Source organism: Pleurodeles waltl, chromosome 10 (genome assembly GCF_031143425.1).
Source record: "Pleurodeles waltl isolate 20211129_DDA chromosome 10, aPleWal1.hap1.20221129, whole genome shotgun sequence".
Classification (NCBI taxonomy): Eukaryota; Metazoa; Chordata; class Amphibia; order Caudata; family Salamandridae; genus Pleurodeles; species Pleurodeles waltl.
Window position 1 is genome coordinate 335,132,971 of NC_090449.1, and position 24,368 is coordinate 335,157,338.

The 24,368-nt window shown below is 47.1% G+C and overlaps 1 protein-coding gene across 2 annotated transcripts in view; it reads right to left on the bottom strand.

Annotated features, from left to right (window-relative positions):
- LOC138261519 (cell death-inducing p53-target protein 1 homolog) overlaps positions 1–24,368 on the bottom strand; it is a 617,762-nt gene that overhangs the window by 231,377 nt on the left and 362,017 nt on the right. For both annotated transcript variants that reach the window (XM_069210530.1, XM_069210529.1), the window contains one exon: positions 9,206–9,268. In XM_069210530.1, coding sequence (XP_069066631.1) covers positions 9,206–9,268 — 63 coding nt within the window. The remainder of the gene's footprint in view (positions 1–9,205; positions 9,269–24,368) is intronic.

Consider the following 24,368-nt stretch of genomic DNA (forward strand, 5'->3'; position numbering starts at 1 on the left):
GGCCCAGGATGGCAGAACAAAGAACTTCCTCTGAGAGAGGGTGTGACACCCTCTCCCTTTGGAAAATGGTGTGAAGGCAGGGGAGGAGTAGCCTCCCCCAGCCTCTGGAAATGCTTTGTTGGGCACAGATGTGCCCAATTCTGCATAAGCCAGTCTACACCGGTTCAGGGACCCCTTAGCCCCTGCTCTGGCGCGAAACTGGACAAAGGAAAGGGGAGTGACCACTCCCCTGACCTGCACCTCCCCTGGGAGGTGTCCAGAGCTCCTCCAGTGTGCTCCAGACCTCTGCCATCTTGGAAACAGAGGTGCTGCTGGCACACTGGACTGCTCTGAGTGGCCAGTGCCACCAGGTGACGTCAGAGACTCCTGCTGATAGGCTCCTTCAGGTGTTAGTAGCCTTTCCTCTCTCCTAGGTAGCCAAACCCTCTTTTCTGGCTATTTAGGGTCTCTGTCTCTGGGGAAACTTTAGATAACGAATGCACGAGCTCAGCCGAGTTCCTCTGCATCTCCCTCTTCACCTTCTGATAAGGAAACGACCGCTGACCGCGCTGGAAGCCTGCAAACCTGCAACATAGTAGCAAAGACGACTACTGCAACTCTGTAACGCTGATCCTGCCGCCTTCTCGACTGTTTTCCTGCTTCTGCATGCTGTGGGGGTAGCCTGCCTCCTCTCTGCACCAGAAGCTCCGAAGAAATCTCCCGTGGGTCGACGGAATCTTCCCCCTGCAACCGCAGGCACCAAAAACCTGCATTACCGGTCCCTTGGGTCTCCTCTCAGCACGACGAGCGAGGTCCCTCGAATCCAGCGACACTGTCCAAGTGACCCGCACAGTCCAGTGACTCTTCAGCCCAAGTTTGGTGGAGGTAAGTCCTTGCCTCACCTCGCTGGGCTGCATTGCTGGGAACCGCGACTTTGCAGCTACTCCGGCCCCTGTGCACTTCCGGCGGAAATCCTTTGTGCACAGCCAAGCCTGGGTCCACGGCACTCTAACCTGCATTGCACGACTTTCTAAGTTGGTCTCCGGCGACGTGGGACTCCTTTGTGCAACTTCGGTGAGCACCGTTTCACGCATCCTTGTAGTGCCTGTTTCTGGCACTTCTCCGGGTGCTAACTGCTTCAGTGAGGGCTCTGTGTCTTGCTCGACGTCCCTTCTCTCTGCAGGTCCAATTTGCGACCTCCTGGTCCCTCCTGGGCCCCAGCAGCGTCCAAAAACGCCAAACGCACGATTTGCGTGTAGCAAGGCTTGTTGGCATCCGTCCGGCGGGAAAACACTTCTGCACGACTCTCCAAGGCGAGTGGGATCCGTCCACCAAAGGGGAAGTCTCTAGCCCTTTTCGTTCCTGCAGAAACCTCAGCTTCTTCTGTCCAGTCGAAGCTTCTTTGCACCCGCAGCTGGCATTTCCTGGGCATCTGCCCATCTCCGACTTGCTTGTGACTTTTGGACTTGGTCCCCTTGTTCCACAGGTACCCTAGATTGGAAATCCACAGTTGTTGCATTGCTGGTTTGTGTCTTTCCTGCATTATTCCTCTAACACGACTCTTTTGTCCTTAGGGGAACTTTAGTGCACTTTGCACTCACTTTTCAGGGTCTTGGGAAGGGTTATTTTTCTAACTCTCACTATTTTCTAATAGTCCCAGCGACCCTCTACAAGGTCACATAGGTTTGGGGTCCATTCGTGGTTCGCATTCCACTTTTGGAGTATATGGTTTGTGTTGCCCCTATCCCTATGTTTCCCCATTGCATCCTATTGTAACTATACATTGTTTGCACTGTTTTCTAAGACTATACTGCATATTTTTGCTATTGTGTATATATATCTTGTGTATATTTCCTATCCTCTCACTGAGGGTACACTCTAAGATACTTTGGCATATTGTCATAAAAATAAAGTACCTTTATTTTTAGTATAACTGTGTATTGTGTTTTCTTATGATATTGTGCATATGACACTAAGTGGTACTGTAGTAGCTTCACACGTCTCCTAGTTCAGCCTAAGCTGCTCTGCTAAGCTACCATTATCTATCAGCCTAAGCTGCTAGACACCCTATACACTAATAAGGGATAACTGGGCCTGGTGCAAGGTGCAAGTACCCCTTGGTACTCACTACAAGCCAGTCCAGCCTCCTACATTGGTTGTGCAGTGGTGGGATAAGTGCTTGAGACTACTTACCACTCTTGTCATTGTACTTTTCATAAGAGAAAAATATACAAAACAAGGTCAGTGTATATACACATAGCCAAAAAGTTTTGCATTTCCTCTTTTCACTCTTTTCTAAGTGCTGAAAAGTACTTCTAAACTTTCAAAAAGTTCTTAAAAGTTTAAAAAGTTTTTTCTGTCTTTCCAAAAAGTTCTGAAAACTTTTTTCTCTTTTTCTATCACTTTAACTCTCTCTAAAAAATGTCTGGCACAGGAAAAAATGTTGAACTGTCCAAACTTGCATATGATCACCTTAGCTGGAAAGGAGCAAGGAGTCTCTGCATAGAGAGAGGTTTGAGTGTAGGGAAGAATCCCTCCTTAGAACTGTTAATTAATATGCTTAGAGTACAGGATAAGGCCATAAGTGCCCAATCTGGTGAAAAAGTAGCTAATGGTTCTCAATCTGATCCAGGGACTCCCCCAGGAAAAGGTTCAGGAAAGAAACTTCTCAGCCTGCCCATTACTAGACAGTCTAGCATAGTTGGTACAGAGGTTGAATCACACCATACTGATGGTGTGCTCTCACATTATACTGTTAGCCAAGCTGTTAGGGTGCCTTCTGTAAGGGACAGGTCTCCTTCTGTTCATTCCCATCATACCTCTGTATCTAGAAATGTCCCTCCCACCCACCCTGATGACAGATTGTTAGAAAGGGAGCTCAATAGATTGAGAGTGGAACAAACCAGACTGAAGCTCAAGAAGCAACAGCTGGATTTGGATAGACAGTCTTTAGAATTAGAGAAGGAAAGACAGAAGTTGGGTTTAGATACCCATGGTGGCAGCAGCAGTATTCCCCATAGTCATCGTGCAAAAGAGCATGATTCCAGGAATCTGCACAAGATAGTTCCCCCTTATAAGGAGGGGGATGACATTAACAAGTGGTTTGCTGCACTTGAGAGGGCCTGTGCTGTACAGGATGTCCCTCAAAAGCAGTGGGCTGCTATCCTATGGCTATCATTTAGTGGAAAGGGTAGGGATAGACTCCTTACTGTGAAAGAAAGTGATGCCAATAATTTTACAGTTCTTAAGAATGCACTCCTGGATGGTTATGGCTTAACCACTGAACAGTACAGGATAAAGTTCAGAGAGACCAAAAAGGAGTCTTCACAAGACTGGGTTGATTTCATTGACCATTCAGTGAAGGCCTTGGAGGGGTGGTTACATGGCAGTAAAGTTACTGATTATGAAAGCCTGTATAACACAATCCTGAGAGAGCATATACTTAATAATTGTGTGTCTGATTTGTTGCACCAGTACCTGGTAGACTCTGATCTGACCTCTCCCCAAGAATTGGGAAAGAAGGCAGACAAATGGGTCAGAACAAGGGTGAACAGAAAAGTTCATACAGGGGGTGACAAAGATGGCAATAAGAAGAAAGATGGTGAAAAATCTCAAGATAAGCATGGGGATAAGGGTAAAACCAAAGATCCCACTTCAAATCTTAAACACTCTTCAGAGGGTGGGGATAAAACAAATTCTTCCTCTTCTTCCCAACCTGCACACATTAAAAAGCCTTGGTGCTTTGTGTGTAAAAACAGAGGCCATAGGCCAGGGGATAAGTCCTGTCCAGGTAAACCCCCTGAGCCTACCACCACTAATACATCAAGCTCTAGGGCCCCTAGCAGTAGTGGTACTAGTGGTGGGACTGCTGGCAACAGTCAAGCAAAGGGTGTAGTTGGGTTCACTTATGGGTCCATAGTGGAAACTGATGTAATCAGTCCCAAGACAGTTTCTGTCACACCTAGTGGCATTGGCCTTGCCACACTGGCTGCTTGTCCCCTTACAATGGATAAGTACAGGTAGACAGTTTCAATAAATGGTGTTGAGGCCTTGGCCTACAGGGACACAGGTGCCAGTTTCACTTTGGTGACTGAAAACCTAGTGCCTCCTGAACAACACATCATTGGACAACAGTATAAGATTATTGATGTCCACAACTCCACTAAGTTTCTTCCCTTAGCTATAATTCAGTTTAGTTGGGGTGGAGTTACTGGCCCTAAGCAGGTGGTGGTATCACCTAGCTTACCTGTAGACTGTCTCTTAGGCAATGACCTAGAGGCCTCAGGTTGGGCTGATGTAGAGTTTTATGCCCATGCAGCCATGCTGGGCATCCCTGAGGAATTGTTCCCTCTCATTTCTACTGAAATGAAAAAGCAAAGGAGAGAAGGCCTGAAAACTCAGGATCCCTCTCCATCAACAGGTAAAAAGGGTATCACAGTATCCCCTAACCACCCTACCATTCAGGATACCATTCCTGTGGTGGGAGAAACCTCTCCTGGGGTGGCACCTGTTCCAAGGGAATCATCAGCTGGCAAAGCTGGACTCCCTGAGGTAGAAGTACCTCTCTGTGGGATAACTAACATTGGTGACAAAAAGAGCACCATTTTAGTTAACATGGAGCATCCCTCCAACCCTTCCAGAGAAACTTTAGTGCAGAAACCCTGCACTGCCTCACAACACTTAGGACAGCATCCCTGCCCTAGTGTGGAGCTCATAGGACAGCATCCCTGCCCTGCTCCAACTCAAGAGAAACAGCATCCCTGTTCTCTCTTCCAGCCAAATGGACAAAGTTTTTGCCCAGCTATGGCTTTATTGAGACAGCATCCCTGTCTGGCATTTCCATCACTACAAATAGGTTCAGTGGACAATTCCCACTGCTCTAAACTAAAACTTACTGATAGAAACTCTGAAAATACATCTTCACATTGTTGCTTAGCTAAAAAACTTCAAACAGGGTGGTTTACATCCCCACAGGGAAGTAACCATATAGTGGATGATAAAGGGAGTAACCAGTCTATTGCAGAGCTACTCTCTACTTATCACCACTTAGACAATAAAGTCTCAACTGGCCAAGGTTAGCCTTATTGTCCTTCGTTTGGGGGGGGGGTTGTGTGAGAAGGTAGCCTCTTTCTAGCCTTGTTACCCCCACTTTTGGCCTGTTTGTGAGTGTATGTCAGGGTGTTTGTCACTGTTTTCACTGTCTCACTGGGATCCTGATAGCCAGGCCTCAGTGCTCATAGTGAAAACACCATGTTTTCAGTATGGTTGTTATGTGTCACTGGGATCCTGCTGGTCAGGACCCCAGTGCTCATAGGTTTGTGGCCTATATGTATGTGTCACTGGGATCCTGTCACACAGGGCCCCAGTGCTCATAGGTGTGCATGTATATGTTCCCTGTGTGGTGCCTAACTGTCTCACTGAGGCTCTGCTAACCAGAACCTCAGTGGTTATGCTCTCTCATTACTTTTAAATTGTCACTAACAGGCTAGTGACCAATTTTACCAATTTACATTGGCTTACTGGAACACCCTTATAATTCCCTAGTATATGGTACTGAGGTACCCAGGGTATTGTGGTTCCAGGAGATCCCTATGGGCTGCAGCATTTCTTTTGCCACCCATAGGGAGCTCTGACAATTCTTACACAGGCCTGCCACTGCAGCCTGAGTGAAATAACGTCCACGTTATTTCACAGCCATTTTACACTGCACTTAAGTAACTTATAAGTCACCTATATGTCTAACCTTTACCTGGTAAAGGTTAGGTGCAAAGTTACTTAGTGTGTGGGCACCCTGGCACTAGCCAAGGTGCCCCCACATTGTTCAGAGCCAATTCACTGAACTTTGTGAGTGCGGGGACACCATTACACGCGTGCACTACATATAGGTCACTACCTATATGTAGCTTCACCATGGTAACTCCGAATATGGCCATGTAACATGTCTATGATCATGGAATTGCCCCCTCTATGCCATCCTGGCATTGTTGGTACAATTCCATGATCCCAGTGGTCTGTAGCACAGACCCTGGTACTGCCAAACTGCCCTTCCTGGGGTTTCACTGCAGCTGCTGCTGCTGCCAACCCCTCAGACAGGCAGCTGCCCTCCTGGGGTCCAGCCAGGCCTGGCCCAGGATGGCAGAACAAAGAACTTCCTCTGAGAGAGGGTGTGACACCCTCTCCCTTTGGAAAATGGTGTGAAGGCAGGGGAGGAGTAGCCTCCCCCAGCCTCTGGAAATGCTTTGTTGGGCACAGATGTGCCCAATTCTGCATAAGCCAGTCTACACCGGTTCAGGGACCCCTTAGCCCCTGCTCTGGCGCGAAACTGGACAAAGGAAAGGGGAGTGACCACTCCCCTGACCTGCACCTCCCCTGGGAGGTGTCCAGAGCTCCTCCAGTGTGCTCCAGACCTCTGCCATCTTGGAAACAGAGGTGCTGCTGGCACACTGGACTGCTCTGAGTGGCCAGTGCCACCAGGTGACGTCAGAGACTCCTGCTGATAGGCTCCTTCAGGTGTTAGTAGCCTTTCCTCTCTCCTAGGTAGCCAAACCCTCTTTTCTGGCTATTTAGGGTCTCTGTCTCTGGGGAAACTTTAGATAACGAATGCACGAGCTCAGCCGAGTTCCTCTGCATCTCCCTCTTCACCTTCTGATAAGGAAACGACCGCTGACCGCGCTGGAAGCCTGCAAACCTGCAACATAGTAGCAAAGACGACTACTGCAACTCTGTAACGCTGATCCTGCCGCCTTCTCGACTGTTTTCCTGCTTCTGCATGCTGTGGGGGTAGCCTGCCTCCTCTCTGCACCAGAAGCTCCGAAGAAATCTCCCGTGGGTCGACGGAATCTTCCCCCTGCAACCGCAGGCACCAAAAAGCTGCATTACCGGTCCCTTGGGTCTCCTCTCAGCACGACGAGCGAGGTCCCTCGAATCCAGCGACGCTGTCCAAGTGACCCCCACAGTCCAGTGACTCTTCAGCCCAAGTTTGGTGGAGGTAAGTCCTTGCCTCACCTCGCTGGGCTGCATTGCTGGGAACCGCGACTTTGCAGCTACTCCGGCCCCTGTGCACTTCCGGCGGAAATCCTTTGTGCACAGCCAAGCCTGGGTCCACGGCACTCTAACCTGCATTGCACGACTTTCTAAGTTGGTCTCCGGCGATGTGGGACTCCTTTGTGCAACTTCGGCGAGCACCGTTTCACGCATCCTCGTAGTGCCTGTTTCTGGCACTTCTCCGGGTGCTACCTACTTCAGTTAGGGCTCTTTGTCTTGCTCGACGTCCCCTCTCTCTGCAGGTCCAATTTGCGACCTCCTGGTCCCTCCTGGGCCCCAGCAGCGTCCAAAAACGCCAAATGCACGATTTGCGTGTAGCAAGGCTTGTTGGCATCCTTCCGGCGGGAAAACACTTCTGCACGACTCTCCAAGGCGAGAGGGATCCGTCCACCAAAGGGGAAGTCTCTAGCCCTTTTCGTTCCTGCAGAAACCTCAGCTTCTTCTGTCCAGTCGAAGCTTCTTTGCACCCGCAGCTGGCATTTCCTGGGCATCTGCCCATCTCCGACTTGCTTGTGACTTTTGGACTTGGTCCCCTTGTTCCACAGGTACCCTAGATTGGAAATCCACAGTTGTTGCATTGCTGGTTTGTGTCTTTCCTGCATTATTCCTCTAACACGACTCTTTTGTCCTTAGGGGAACTTTAGTGCACTTTGCACTCACTTTTCAGGGTCTTGGGGAGGGTTATTTTTCTAACTCTCACTATTTTCTAATAGTCCCAGCGACCCTCTACAAGGTCACATAGGTTTGGGGTCCATTCGTGGTTCGCATTCCACTTTTGGAGTATATGGTTTGTGTTGCCCCTATCCCTATGTTTCCCCATTGCATCCTATTGTAACTATACATTGTTTGCACTGTTTTCTAAGACTATACTGCATATTTTTGCTATTGTGTATATATATCTTGTGTATATTTCCTATCCTCTCACTGAGGGTACACTCTAAGATACTTTGGCATATTGTCATAAAAATAAAGTACCTTTATTTTTAGTATAACTGTGTATTGTGTTTTCTTATGATATTGTGCATATGACACTAGGTGGTACTGTAGTAGCTTCACACGTCTCCTAGTTCAGCCTAAGCTGCTCTGCTAAGCTACCATTATCTATCAGTCTAAGCTGCTAGACACCCTAAACACTAATAAGGGATAACTGGGCCTGGTGCAAGGTGCAAGTACCCCTTGGTACTCACTACAAGCCAGTCCAGCCTCCTACAATCATCCACAGGAGCTATGTGATATTGGAGAAAAAAATTATGTTTGTTGTTTCTTAACCTTGAACCCCAGCGTGTCTCTGATATGTTTGAGGACTTTAAGATATTGTATCCCTCGTATATTTTTCCCTTTGGAAGAATCGTTCTCCTCATTCTCATCTTGAAGATAATCAGTACAATAAGTGACCAGGTTCATAATTTCTTCAAGAGTCCTCTGCTTTTTCACCACCGCTTGTGCTAATGCAGAGCTCACAGCCTCAGCTATCATGCTCTGCAGCTGGAACCATGAAAGAGAGACAATTTCCTCCTTTTCGGGTGGTCTCAAAGTGCTAGGCTTGGGCTATATAACAAGAATTATTTTGCTATTGCTGCAACTTTCGGTTTATATACTTTGCCAAGCAACAGAAAATCTTGTTACAATGACAATACCATGTAATAAATCAATGTGCATGCCTCCAACTGAAGACACATACAAATAGCGGGTCTGCAGCGACTAACAGAGCTCCTAGGCAAAGTTCCAAGTTTCTCTTGTAACTCATGCCAGGTGAGCACATGAGCAGGATACCAAAAGATACACCGCTGCACTTTTACCTTTGGGATTGCCTAAGCAGACCGCGGTAAGAACTTTTAAAAAAAATAAACAAGTGACGCTTACCTTAACAAACGCAGAAGGACGGTAAATGAAACAGTAAGTGGAAGGTGTGGGAGAGGTTCTTAAACACAATCCAATAGAAAATGGTGTAACAGAGCGTATTAGTAATTACTGTAAAGGAAGCAGATCGACCTCAAATGTAAGCACTGTGAGGTGGAGGGCCAGATGTGTGGGTAATGAAGCACCATTGCCCATTCCTATGGTGAAAACTCTGACTCGTTCAATAGTCATGCACCCACAATTCCCTGTAATTGTTGGATGGAAGGAAATTCACAAAATAGTATACAGCTTAAAAATTTAAGTAATTATTTTTTTAGATTACCTGGTTGTGGTAGCCCCGATGGAGGAGGCTGGAGCGGGGGAGGATGTGGTTGGGGAGCATATCCTGCAGATCAGTGAAGGAAATAAATGAAGGAAATACCTAGTCAATTTGGGAGGCATGAGTGTCATTTGTCAATAATAAGGAGCTAAGACAAGTGAAGTTTTATGATACTATTATATCATTCTTGCACAAAAAATCTTTTAGATTAAATGGAACGTGGACCATTGAAAAAAAACTCACTTGAAGTCACTTTAACATTTAATTCCACATTTATAATTTAGGAAGCACGCAACTGGATTAGCATTATTCATTGTTTATCTTTTTATTGAGGAAATGGAGAAAACAAGCAGAAATTGTATTCTGGCAAAATCATATAAACACATTGAAAATTATGTATCCAATCAATAGAAAAGTAAGTACAATGTATTATAAAACATAAACAATAATATAGCCATAATGGGGTTGGGTCTTAATTGTACGTGTCTGTGCTTTCCCAGATGTGACCGATGAATTCTTCTCCACAATGTATCAATATATATTCTTCTATGATGATGCCAACTGTGTATGATGAGCAATTGTTGAATAAAAAGATTTACAAAAAAACATAATATAGCCATTGTCAAATTAGGATCCTAATTGAAAATCGCCCCGTATTTTATCATATAAAGGTTACAAGTGGTTGAGGCATTTCACAGCACAGTCCACTCTATAGCTTTGTGCCAATTTATCTCACCATTGTCCAATTGTGGGTGGAGCAGACATCATTCAATACAGGGTTATAACGGAGCGATTTACAAGAAGAGCAAAGAAAACATGATTTGTCTATACTTTGTAAACAAATATATTGTTTTAGGAGAAGGCACCAGCTGAACTCAACATTTTAAGTTTAGAAAACTAAATTTATCACCCCAAATTTTGTGAGGACTTTCAAAGACTCACTCTCCCAATCCCCTGTGAAATTAAGATTACATCATGCAAGCAAGAGAAAAACAGAGAAGAACATTTGTTAAATTTTGGAGGAGTATAGTGCAGCATAAAATTACTAACGAATGACACACGAAGATAATTTCAACTGTGTGGTGAAATATAAATAGGATTATTATTTTAAATCAATCTGTATTATTGAAGTTATCCTGGATGAATTTAGCAATTTTGTATTTATATGGGAAATTTCGGAACAAGGATCTACAGATAATTTCCTATACAAATATCCAGTTCTCAGATTTACTAGGGTCGTATAAAGTTGGTTAACCATGTTTTATGTCTATATAACCTGAGATACAGTGAGGGGGCATGACCTGCATGGATCCAAGATGGCCACAGAGATGGAGATCTCCGGGAGCTGGGACCCTGCTCTCCATTATCCTCAACATGGGGTCTACAAAATCTGTCACATCCTTGCACTGAGTCTCCTGTGTGTTGCCCCCCATGACATGGCGAGTAGAAATAAGTTGGACAGTAATCCTCTGCTGAGAAATGAGGCAATGATCAGCTCGAAAATGAAGCAAAATGGCAGCTGTCATAGATAAGGTAACTGGTGGACACGCACAGTGTGTGAGACTGGTGCAGCTGGAAGAGGAATGTTGGGGCTGGAGGGCCCCTAGGCTATGATGCCGGAGACTATGGAGTGGACCATGCATAGCTGCTGCGATTCGATCTAGCAGTGCTGTGGTTCCCTGGGAGATAGTTGCCAGGGTGACTTTTGGTGCTCCCGGATTCTTATTTTGGGGACGCAACCTCGATTTTAAATCCCCGAGCAAGAAGGGTGTGACCAGATACCTAAAGGGAAAGGAGCTTTGAAACTGTGTGAGGGGGTGGCAAGTGGCAAGCTTAGTTGTACTTTCTGGAGATGGAGCTGAAATCCTAAGGCACATCTAGGAATAGCGAGAACTGAGCTGCTGCTGGGTAGTGCCCTGACAGGTGGTGAGACCAGGTGCCATTTCTGCCACAGTGGGGAAACATACTGACCCACACAGTCAAAGCTCCCCTTTGAGGACCACAAGTCATCTAAGCAGGTGGAACATGGAGATCATTCCCCGGCTGTAGATGAATGCTCACAGAATGAAGCGGAGTCATTGGAGGTAAAGCAAATCTTACATAATTTTCAGACTAGCCTTGTCTCAATAGACAAGGAAATAGACACGCTGAGAACCAGAATGGATATCATAGCCACTAAGCCAGAAAAGCCCAAAGACCCTGTCACTGAAGCAGAATATCACATATCGATGGTAGAAGGCACACAACAAGCAGAAAAAGAGAAACTACTGAAAATGGATGAAGTCCTGAAACTGATTAAACCCTTTGGTATGAAGGAATGCTCCAAGCTGTCTTCCGCACCAGGGCTCGTGTACTGATGATGGCTCTAGGCCATCCAAGCACACGAGGCAAGAAATCCCTCTGGTGCTTGTCCCAGAGAGATTTCCGTTGATTTATGTTTCTCTGGAGCTGGGGAAGAGTTTCACCTGTTCTCTAGGCTATTTTATTTTTTTCTCTGAAATGATGATCATCGTGTGTGGCACGCAGAGGTCATTTCAGAGAAACTGAAAGTGAAATTACTTGATCAGCTCATTTCACTTTCACCTCTTTGGTCCTCAGGGGCAAATCCCAGCCCCGTGCACCAGTACCTTCACTAGTGAATCCCTGCTTTATGATCACCACAGGAGGGAGATCCCCAAGCAGAGATCTACTCCACTAGAATCAGGAACTATTTTTTTGAGGGAGGGAGCTGCCCCTTGCAATGGGCTAGTGCTCCTCCACCAGGACCAAAAGTCTTTCCGAACCCGAGGGGCAGATTGGAGGTAAGAATCTCCAATCTGCCTTAGCGGAGGCAGAAAGCACACTAGGCACCAGGGATTATTAAAAGGGGCATAGATTTTTCGGGCTACCCACCCAGGTATTGGGCCTAGTACCTCCCTTCTAAAAGAACCCCAGCAGTCCTTCTGCCCATGTTGACAAGATTGGAGGTGTTTTCCTCTAATCTGCCCTTGGCGGGAGACAGAAAGTCCACTAAACCACCAGGGACTATATTTGGAGGGGAGAGCATCCCCCAGGCAATGGACTAATGTTCCCCCTACCTCCAGGCCCAAATGTCTTTCTGCCCACCCAAGGTAATATTGAAAGCTGTGACCTCCAATCTGTCCTTCGCAGGGCAGGAAGCCCGCTAGACACCAGAGATGATTATTTTGTAAAGAAATGGGAGGGGTGTAAGAGGCTGGCCTGGCTTATAGTGAGTACCTTGTGGTACTTACACCATGTGCCAGGTCCAGTTATCCCTTATTAGTAGATTAGAGGTGTTCTAGCAGCTTAGGTTGATAGGGGTAGCTATAGCAGAGCAGCTTAGGCTGAACTAGGAGACATGCAAAGCTCCTACTAACCCACTTATATCACTTCGTACTATATCATAAGAAAACCCATTACTCAGAGTTACTAAAAATAAAGGTACTTTATTTTAGTGACAATAAGCCAAAAGTATCTCAGAGGATACACTCTATTAGGAGGTAAGTAATATACACAAAATATACAAACACAAACCAAATCAGGTAAGTAAACAGATAGAAAAGTAGTGCAAACACTGTGGAACACAATAGAATGCAATAGGGAGAATTATACCTAGGTGCAACACAAACCCTATACTCCAAAAGTGGAATTTGAACCACAAATGGACCTCAAGCCTAGTGTAATGTGTAGAGGGTCACTGGGAGTGCAAGGAAACCCTAGGGGCGATACCCCACCCCAAGACCCTGAAATGTAGGAGTAAAGTTACCCTACTACCCCAGAAATACAGTAAAGTCGAGATAGGGCATTCTGCAAGGACAACAACTGACTGCAAAGCACTGAAGACGGATTCCTGGACCTGAGGGCCTGTAAAGGAAGTGTAGGAGGCTGGACTGGCTTGTAGTGAGTACCAAGGGGTACTTGCACCTTGCACCAGGCCCAGTTATCCCTTATTAGTGTATAGGGTGTCTAGCAGCTTAGGCTGATAGATAATGGTAGCTTAGCAGAGCAGCTTAGGCTGAACTAGGAGACGTGTGAAGCTACTACAGTACCACCTAGTGTCATATGCACAATATCATAAGAAAACACAATACACAGTTATACTAAAAATAAAGGTACTTTATTTTTATGACAATATGCCAAAGTATCTCAGAGTGTACCCTCAGTGAGAGGATAGGAAATATACACAAGATATATATACACAATACCAGAAATATGCAGTATAGTCTTAGAAAACAGTGCAAACAATGTATAGTTACAATAGGATGCAATGGGGACACATAGGGATAGGGGCAACACAAACCATATACTCCAAAAGTGGAATGCGAACCACGAATGGACCCCAAACCTATGTGACCTTGTAGAGGGTCGCTGGGACTAATAGAAAATAGTGAGGGTTAGAAAAATAGCCCTCCCCAAGACCCTGAAAAGTGAGTGCAAAGTGCACTAAAGTTCCCCAAAGGACAAAGAAGTCGTGATAGGGGAATAAGGCAGGAAAGACACAAACAAACAATGCAACAACGCTGGATTTCCAATCTGGGGTACCTGTGGAACAAGGGGACCAAGTCCAAAAGTCACAAGCAAGTCGGAGATGGGCAGATGCCCAGGAAATGCCAGCTGCGGGTGCAAAGAAGCTTCGACTGGACTGAAGAAGCTGCGGTTTCTGCAAGTACGCAAAGGGCTAGAGACTTCCCCTTTGGAGGACGGATCCCCCTCGCCTTGTAGAGTCGTGCAGAAGTATTTTCCCGCCAAAAGAACGCCAACAAGCCTTGCTAGCTGCAAATCGTGCGGTTAGCATTTTTGGACGCTGCTGTGGCCCAGGAGGGACCAGGAGGTCGCAAATTGGACCGGGAGGTCGAGGGGACGTCGAGCAAGACAAGGAGCCCTCTTATCAGCAGGTAGCACCCGGACAAGTGCCAGAAACAGGCACTACGAGGATGCGTGAAATGGTGCTCACCCAAAGTCGCACAAAGGAGTCCCACGTCGCCGGAGACCAACTTAGAAAGTCGTGCAATGCAGGTTAGAGTGCCGTGGACCCAGGCTTGGATGTGCACAAAGGATTTCCGCCGGAAGTGCACAGGGGCCGGAGTAGCTGCAAAAGTCGCGGTTCCCAGCAATACAGTCTAGCGAGGTGAGGCAAGGACTTACCTCCACCAAACTTGGACTGAAGAGTCACTGGACTGTGGGAGTCACTTGGACAGAGTTGCTGGATTCGAGGGACCTCGCTCGTTGTGCTGAGAGGAGACCCAAGGGACCGGTAATGCAGCTTTTTGGTGCCTGCGGTTGCAGGGGGACGATTCCGTCGACCCACGGGAGATTTCTTCGGAGCTTCTAGTGCAGAGAGGAGGCAGACTACCCCCACAGCATGCACCACCAGGAAAACAGTTGAGAAGGCGGCAGGATCAGCGTTACAGAGTTGCAGTAGTCGTCTTTGCTACTATGTTGCAGGTTTGCAGGCTTCCAGCGCGGTCAGCAGTCAATTCCTTGGCAGAAGGTGAAGAGAGAGATGCAGAGGAACTCGGATGAGCTCTTGCATTCGTTATCTAAGGAATCCCAAGAGACAGAGACCCTAAATAGCCAGAAAAGAGGGTTTGGCTACCTAGGAGAGAGGATAGGCTAGCAACACCTGAAGGAGCCTATCACAAGGAGTCTCTGACGTCACCTGGTGGCACTGGCCACTCAGAGCAGTCCAGTGTGCCAGCAGCACCTCTGTTTCCAAGATGGCAGAGGTCTGGAGCATACTGGAGGAGCTCTGGACACCTCCCAGGGGAGGTGCAGGGGAGTGGTCACTCCCCTTTCCTTTGTCCAGTTTCGCGCCAGAGCAGGGCTAAGGGGTCCCCTGAACCGGTGTAGACTGGCTTATGCAGAATTGGGCACATCTGTGCCCAAGAAAGCATTTCCAGAGGCTGGGGGAGGCTACTCCTCCCTTGCCTTCACACCATTTTCCAAAGGGAGAGGGTGTAACACCCTCTCTCAGAGGAAGTCCTTTGTTCTGCCATCCTGGGTCAGGCCTGGCTGGACCCCAGGAGGGCAGATGCCTGTCTGAGGGGTCGGCAGCAGCAGCAGCTGCAGTGAAACCCCAGGAAAGGCAGTATGGCAGTACCAGGGTCTGTGCTACAGACCACTGGGATCATGGGATTGTGCCACCTATGCCACGATGGCATAGAGGGGGCAATTCCATGATCATAGACATATTACATTGCCATATTCGGAGTTACCATTGTGAAGCTACATATAGGTAGTGACCTATATGTAGTGCACGCGTGTAATGGTGTCCCCGCACTCACAAAGTCCGGGGAATTGGCCCTGAACAATGTGGGGGCACCTTGGCTAGTGCCAGGGTGCCCTCACACTAAGTAACTTAGCACCCAACCTTTACCAGGTAAAGGTTAGACATATAGGTGACTTATAAGTTACTTAAGAGCAGTGTAAAATGGCTGTGAAATAACGTGGACGTTATTTCACTCAGGCTGCAGTGGCAGGCCTGTGTAAGATTTGTCAGAGCTCCCTATGGGTGGCAAAAGAAATGCTGCAGCCCATAGGGATCTCCTGGAACCCCAATACCCTGGGTACCTCAGTACCATATACTAGGGAATTATAAGGGTGTTCCAGTAAGCCAATGTAAATTGGTAAAATTGGTCACTAGCCTGTCAGTGACAATTTGAAAGAAATGAGAGAGCATAACCACTGAGGTTCTGATTAGCAGAGCCTCAGTGAGACAGTTAGTCACTACACAGGTAACACATTCAGGCACACTTATGAGCACTGGGGCCCTGGTGAACAGGGTCCCAGTGACACATACAACTAAAACAACATATATACAGTGAAAAATGGGGGTAACATGCCAGGCAAGATGGTACTTTCCTACACAACCCCCCCCCCAAACGAAGGACAATAAGACTAGCCATGACCTGATGAGTCTTCATTGTCTAAGTGGAAATATCTGGAGAGTCCATCTGCATTGGAGTGGCTACTCCCAGGTCTATGTTCCACTGTATAGTCCATTCCCTGTAGGGATATGGACCACCTCAACAATTTAGGATTTTCACCTTTCATTTGTTTTAGCCAAAGTAGAGGTTTGTGGTCTGTCTGAACAATGAAGTGAGTGCCAAACAGGTATGGCCTCAACTTCTTCAGAGCCCAGACCACAGCAAAGGCCTCCCTCTCAATGGCAGACCAACGCTTTTCTCTAGGGGTCAACCTCCTACTAATAAAAGCAACAGGTTGATCCTGGCCCTCAGAATTAAGTTGTGATAGGACTGCCCCTACTCCTAATTCAGATGCATCAGTTTGGACATAGAATTTTTTAGAGTAACAAGGGCTTTTCAGGACAGGTGCAGAGCACATGGCCTGCTTCAGCTCCTCAAAAGCTTTCTGACAGCTAGCTGTCCACAATACCTTTTTAGGCATCTTTTTGGATGTGAGGTCATTAAGAGGGGCTGCAATGGAGCCATAGTTCTTAATGAACCTCCTGTAATACCCAGTGAGACCTAGGAAGGATCTCACCTGAGTCTGAGTGGTAGGGGGAACCCAATCTATAATAGTTTGGATTTTCCCCTGTAGTGGTGCAATCTGTTCCCCACCAACAAGGTGTCCCAGATAAACCACCTTCCCCTGCCCTATCTGGCACTTTGAAGCCTTGATAGTGAGGCCTGACTTTTGCAGGGCCTCCAAAACTTTCCATAGGTGGACCAGGTGATCATCCCAGCTGGAGCTAAAGACAGCTATATCGTCCAAATATGCTGCACTGAAAGCTTCCAGCCCTTGCAGGACTGTGTTCACCAACCTTTGAAAAGTGGCAGGTGCATTTCTCAAACCAAAAGGCATTACTGTAAATTGGTAATGGCCTCCAATGGTTGAAAATGCAGTTTTAGGTTTAGCATCTTCTGACAATTTGATCTGCCAATACCCTGCAGTCACATCAAAAGTGCTTAGATACTTGGCAGATGCCAGTGTATCTATGAGCTCATCCGCCCCCTGGGTATAGGGTGAGCATCAGTTTTGGTTACAAGGTTGAGACCTCTATAGTCTACACAAAACCGCATTTCCTTCTTTCCATCTTTGGAATGGGGTTTTGGTACAAGTACCACAGGAGAAGCCCATGGACTTTCAGAGTGCTCAACCACTCCCAGCTCTAACATTTTCTGCACCTCTTGCTTTATGCAGTCCCTGACATGGTCAGGCTGCCTATAGATCTTACTTTTGACAGGTAAACTGTCTCCAGTATCTATAGTGTGCTCACACCAGGAAGTGGTACCTGGCACAGTAGAGAAGAGTTCAGAGAATTGATCTAGGAGGTTTATGCAATGGTCTTTCTGCTCAGCAGTAAGACAATCAGCCAAAACTACACCTTCCACAAGAGCATCTTGTTCTGTGGAAGAGAAGAGATCAGGTAGAGGATCACTGTCTTCTTCCTGTCCCTCATCAGTTGCCATGAGCAGGGTGAGATCAGCCCTGTCATAGTAGGGTTTCAGGCGATTGACATGGAGCACCCTAAGGGGACTCCTGGCAGTGCCTAAGTCAACTAAGTAGGTGACTTCACCCTTCTTTTCAACAATTATGTGGGATCCACTCCATTTATCTTGGAGTGCTCTTGGGGCCACAGGCTCCAAAACCCACACTTTCTGCCCTGGTTGGTACTGAACCAAAACAGCCTTCTGATCATGCCATTGCTTCTGGAGCTCTTGGCTGGCCTGAAGGTTTTTACTGGCCTTTTTCATGTACTCAGCCATCCTTGATCTGAGGCCAAGTACATAATCCACAATATCTTGCTTAGGAGCTTTTAAAGGTTGTTCCCAACCCTCCTTTACAAGTGTGAGTGGACCCCTAACAGGGTGTCCAAAAAGAAGTTCAAAGGGGCTGAAGCCCACTCCTTTCTGGGGTACCTCCCTGTAGGCAAAAAGGAGGCATGGTAACAGGATATCCCATCTCCTGCTGAGTTTTTCAGGGAGACCCATAATCATGCCTTTGAGAGTTTTGTTAAATCTCTCCACCAGTCCATTTGTTTGTGGATGATAGGGTGTAGTGAACTTGTAAGTCACACCACACTCCTTCCACATGGCCTTTAAGTATGCAGACATGAAATTGCTTCCCCTGTCTGATACTACTTCCTTTGGGAAGCCCACCCTAGAAAATATTCCTAGGAGGGCCTTTGCCACTGCAGGTGCTGTAGTGGTCCTTAAAGGAATTGCTTCAGGATATCTTGTGGCATGGACCACTACCACCAAGATAAACCTATTGCCTGAAGCAGTAGGAGGGTCAAGGGGGCCAACTATGTCAATCCCTACCCTTTCAAAGGGTACCCCAACCACAGGCAGTGGAATAAGGGGTGCCTTTGGAGTGCCACCTGTCTTGCCACTGGCTTGACAGGTTTCACAGGACTTAAAAAACTCTTTTGTGTCCTCGGACATCCTAGGCCAATGAAACAATGGAACCAGTCTGTCCCAAGTTTTCATTTGTCCCAGGTGCCCAGCTAGGGGAATGTCGTGTGCAAGAGTTAGGAGGAACTTTCTGTACTCCTGAGGAATCACTAATCTCCTGGCAGTTCCAGGTTTAGGATCCCTTGCCTCAGTGTACAAGAGGTTGTCCTCCCAGTAAACTCTGTGAGAGTCACTGACATCCCCATTAGCCTGTTTGACAGCTTGCTGTCTGAGACCCTCTAATGTGGGACAGGTTTGCTGTGCCACACTCAGCTCCTCCCTGGCAGGCCCCCCTTCACCCAAAAGTACAGCAGTGTCTGCTTGAAGCTCCTCTGGTGTAGGTTCTGCACAGGGAGGGAATTCTTCTTCCTCAGAAGTTGAATCTACTGTAGAGGGAGGGATAGTAGGAAGTGGTTTGCTTCTACTAGCCCTAGCTTTAGGGAGCACTTGGTCCATTGTTCCAGGATCCAAGCTTCCCTGTCCTTTTTGCTTTTTGGCCTGAGCCCTTGTTCAAGCAAAAATATGCCCTGGGATGCCCAGCATTGCTGCATGGGCCTCCAACTCCACATCTGACCAAGCTGATGTCTCCAAATCATTCCCTAATAGACAGTCTACAGGTAAATCTGAAGCTACCACAACTTTCTTTGGACCAGTAACCCCCCCCCAGTTGAGATTTACAACAGCCATGGGGTGGCTAAGTGTGTTGTTGTGAGCATTGGTTACTTGGTACTGGTGACCAAGTAGGTGTTGTTCAGGGTGGACCAGTTTCTCTATGACCATAGTCACACTGGCTCCAGTGTCCCTGTAGGCCTGAACCTCAACACCATTTATTAGGGGTAGCTGCTTGTACTTATCCATATTAAGGGGACAAGCAACTAAGGTGGCTAAATCAATAGCCCCCTCAGAGACTAGTATAGCCTCTGTGGTCTCCCTAACAAGACCAACCCCAACTAAGTTACCAATAGTGAGCCCAGCTACTCCCTTGGATTGGCTATTAGTAGGTTTGCTCCCACCACCACTGCTATTAGTAGGGACACTAGGTGTAGCAGTAAGGGTTGTAGTGGTAGGAGGCTTGGTGCCTTTCTTTGGACAACTGGGATCTGTTGTCCAATGGCCTTTTATTTTACATAAATAGCACCATGGTTTCTTTTCCTTGTTTTGATTAGAAGAGGATTTGGGCCCACCACCCCCACCAGAGTGTTTTTGTGGGCCTGATGAAGACTCATTTTTAGATTTGTCCCCACCCTTGTCAGAAGACTTACCATCCTTCTTCTTGTTGCCATCTTTGTCACCCCCTGTATGAACTTTTCTGTTCACCCTTGTTCTGACCCATTTGTCTGCCTTCTTTCCCAATTCTTGGGGAGAGGTCAGATCAGAGTCCACTAAGTACTGGTGCAACAAATCAGACACACAATTATTAAGAATATGCTCTCTCAGGATCAAGTTATACAGGCTGTCATAATCAGTAACTTTACTGCCATGTAACCACCCCTCCAAGGCCTTCACTGAATGGTCAATGAAATCAACCCAGTCTTGTGAAGACTCCTTTTTGGTCTCTCTGAACCTTATCCTGTATTGTTCAGTGGTTAAGCCATAACCATCCAGGAGTGCATTCTTAAGAACTTTGTAATCATTAGCTTCATTTTCTTTTACAGTAAGGAGCCTATCCCTACCTTTTCCACTAAATGATAGCCATAGGATAGCAGCCCACTGCCTTTGAGGGACATCCTGTACAGCACAGGCCCTCTCAAGTGCAGCAAACCACTTGTTAATGTCATCCCCCTCCTTATAAGGGGGAACTATCTTATGCAGATTCCTGGAATCATGCTCTTTTGCAGGATGACTATGGGGAATACTGCTGCTGCCACCATGGGTTTCTAAACCCAGTTTCTGTCACTCCTTCTCTACTTCTAAAGTCTGTCTATCCAAATCCAGCTGTTGCTTCTTGAGCTTCAGTCTGGTTTGTTCCACTCTCAATCTATTGAGCTCCCTTTCTAACAATCTGTCATCAGGGTGGGTGGGAGGGACATGCCTTGAACCAGAAGTATGGTGAGAATGGACAGAAGGAGACCTGTCCCTTACAGAGGGCACCCTAACAGCTTGGCTAACAGAAACATCAGTACCACTGTGGTGAGAATAAATGCTTTTGCTATGATATGAGACAACACTATTTGTATGGTGTGACTCCACATCATTACCAACTATGCTAGACTGTCTAGTAATGGGCAGGCTAGGAAGTTTCTTTCCTGAATCTTTTCCTGGGGGAGTCCCTGGATCAGATTGGGAACCATTAGCTACTTTTTCAACAGATGGGGCACTTCTTGCCTTATCTTGTTCTCTAAGCATGTTAAGTAACAATTCCAAGGAAGGATTCTTCCCTACACTCAAACCTCTCTCTATGCTTAGACTCCTTGCTCCTTTCCAGCTAAGGTGATCATATGCAAGTCTGGACAGATCAACATTTTGGCCTGTGCCAGACATTTTTAGAGAGAGTTAAAGTGATAGAAAAAGAGAAAAAAGTTTGTCAGAGCTTTTAGAAAGACTGGAAAAAAAACTTTTAAAACTTTTTAGAACTTTTTAGAAAGTTAGAAGTACTTTTCAGCACTTAGAAAAGAGTGAAAAGAGGAAATGCAAAACTTTTTGGCAATGTGTATATACACTGAACTTGTTTTGTATATTTTTCTCTTATGAAAAGTACAATGACAAGAGTGGTAAGTAGTCTCAAAGCACTTATCCCACCGCTGCACAACCAAGGTAGGAGGCTGGACTGGCTTGTAGTGAGTACCAAGGGGTACTTGCACCTTGCACCAGGCCCAGTTATCCCTTATTAGTGTATAGGGTGTCTAGCAGCTTAGGCTGATAGATAATGGTAGCTTAGCAGAGCAGCTTAGGCTGAACTAGGAGACGTGTGAAGCTACTACAGTACCACCTAGTGTCATATGCACAATATCATAAGAAAACACAATACACAGTTATACTAAAAATACAGGTACTTTATTTTTATGACAATATGCCAAAGTATCTCAGAGTGTACCCTCAGTGAGAGGATAGGAAATATACACAAGATATATATACACAATACCAGAAATATGCAGTATAGTCTTAGAAAACAGTGCAAACAATGTATAGTTACAATAGGATGCAATGGGGACACATAGGGATAGGGGCAACACAAACCATATACTCCAAAAGTGGAATGCGAACCACGAATGGACCCCAAACCTATGTGACCTTGTAGAGGGTCGCTGGGACTATTAGAAAATAGTGAGGGTTAGAAAAATAGCCCTCCCCAAGACCCTGAAAAGTGAGTGCAAAGTGCACTAAAGTTCCCCAAAGGACAAAGAAGTCGTGATAGGGGAATAAGGCAGGAAAGACACAAACCAACAATGCAACAACGCTGTATTTCCAATCTGGGGTACCTGTGGAACAAGGGGACCAAGTCCAAAAGTCACAAGCAAGTCGGAGATGGGCAGATGCCCAGGAAATGCCAGCTGCGGGTGCAAAGAAGCTTCGACTGGACTGAAGAAGCTGCGGTTTCTGCAGGAACGCAAAGGGCTAGAGACTTCCCCTTTGGAGGACGCATCCCCCTCGCCTTGTAAAGTTGTGCAGAAGTGTTTTCCGGCCGAAAAAACGCCAACAAACCTTGCTAGCTGCAAATCGTGCGGTTAGCGTTTTTGGACGCTGCTGCGGCCCAGGAGGGACCAGGAGGTCGCAAATTGGACCAGGAGGTAGAGGGGACGTCGAGCAATAAAAGAAGCCCTCTTATCAGCAGGTAGCACCCAGAGAAGTGCCAAAAATAGGCACTACAAGGATGCGTGAAACGGTGCTCACCCAAAGTCGCACAAAGGAGTCCCACGTCGCCGGAGACCAACTTAGAAAGTCATGCAATGCAGGTTAGAGTGCCGTGGACCCAGGCTTGGCTGTGCACTAAGGATTTCCGCTGGAAGTGCACAGGGGCCGGAGTAGCTGCAAAAGTCGCGGTTCCCAGCAATGCAGTCTAGCGAGGTGAGGCAAGGACTTACATCCACCAAACTTGAACTGAAGAGTCACTGGACTGTGGGAGTCACTTGGACAGAGTTGCTGGATTCGAGGGACCTCGCTCGTCGTGCTGAGAGGAGACCCAAGGGACCGGTAATGCAGCTTTTTGGTGCCTGCGGTTGCAGGGGGACGATTCCGTCGACCCACGGGAGATTTCTTTGGAGCTTCTAGTGCAGAGAGGAGGCAGACTACCCCCACAGCATGCACCACCAGGAAAACAGTCGAGAAGGCGGCAGGATCAGCATTACAGAGTTGCAGTAGTCGTCTTTGCTACTATGTTGCAGGTTTGCAGGCTTCCAGCGCGGTCAGTAGTCGATTCCTTGGCAGAAGGTGAAGAGAGAGATGCAGAGGAACTCGGATGAGCTCTTGCATTCGTTATCTAAGGAATCCCAAGAGACAGAGACCCTAAATAGCCAGAAAAGAGGGTTTGGCTACCTAGGAGAGAGGATAGACTAGCAACACCTGAAGGAGCCTATCACAAGGAGTCTCTGACGTCACCTGGTGGCACTGGCCACTCAGAGCAGTCCAGTGTGCCAGCAGCACCTCTGTTTCCAAGATGGCAGAGGTCTGGAGCACACTGGAGGAGCTCTGGACACCTCCCAGGGGAGGTGCAGGTCAGGGAAGTGGTCACTCCCCTTTCCTTTGTCCAGTTTTGCGCCAGAGCAGGGCTAAGGGGTCCCCTGAACCGGTGTAGACTGGCTTATGCAGAATTGGGCACATCTGTGCCCAAGAAAGCATTTCCAGAGGCTGGGGGAGGCTACTCCTCCCCTGCCTTCACACCATTTTCCAAAGGGAGAGGGTGTAACACCCTCTCTCAGAGGAAGTCCTTTGTTCTGCCATCCTGGGCCAGGCCTGGGAAAGGCAGTATGGCAGTACCAGGGTCTGTGCTACAGACCACTGGGATCATGGGATTGTGCCAACTATGCCAGGATGGCATAGAGGGGGCAATTCCATGATCATAGACATATTACATGGCCATATTCGGAGTTACCATTGTGAAGCTACATATAGGTAGTGACCTATATGTAGTGCACGCGTGTAATGGTGTCCCCGCACTCACAAAGTCCGGGGAATTGGCCCTGAACAATGTGGGGGCACCTTGGCTAGTGCCAGGGTGCCCTCACACTAAGTAACTTAGCACCCAACCTTTACCAGGTAAAGGTTAGACATATAGGTGACTTATAAGTTACTTAAGTGCAGTGTAAAATGGCTGTGAAATAACGTGGACGTTATTTCACTCAGGCTGCAGTGGCAGGCCTGTGTAAGATTTGTCAGAGCTCCCTATGGGTGGCAAAAGAAATGCTGCAGCCCATAGGGATCTCCTGGAACCCCAATACCCTGGGTACCTCAGTACCATATACTAGGGAATTATAAGGGTGTTCCAGTAAGCCAATGTAAATTGGTAAAATTGGTCACTAGCCTGTCAGTGACAATTTGAAAGAAATGAGAGAGCATAACCACTGAGGTTCTGATTAACAGAGCCTCAGTGAGACAGTTAGTCACTACACAGGTAACACATTCAGGCACACTTATGAGCACTGGGGCCCTGGTGAACAGGGTCCCAGTGACACATACAACTAAAACAACATATATACAGTGAAAAATGGGGGTAAAATGCCAGGCAAGATGGTACTTTCCTACAGGAAGGGGACCAAGCCAGGGCCCAGGAAGGACCAGGACGTTGCCCCTTCGAGGAGGAGACAGAGGGGGCG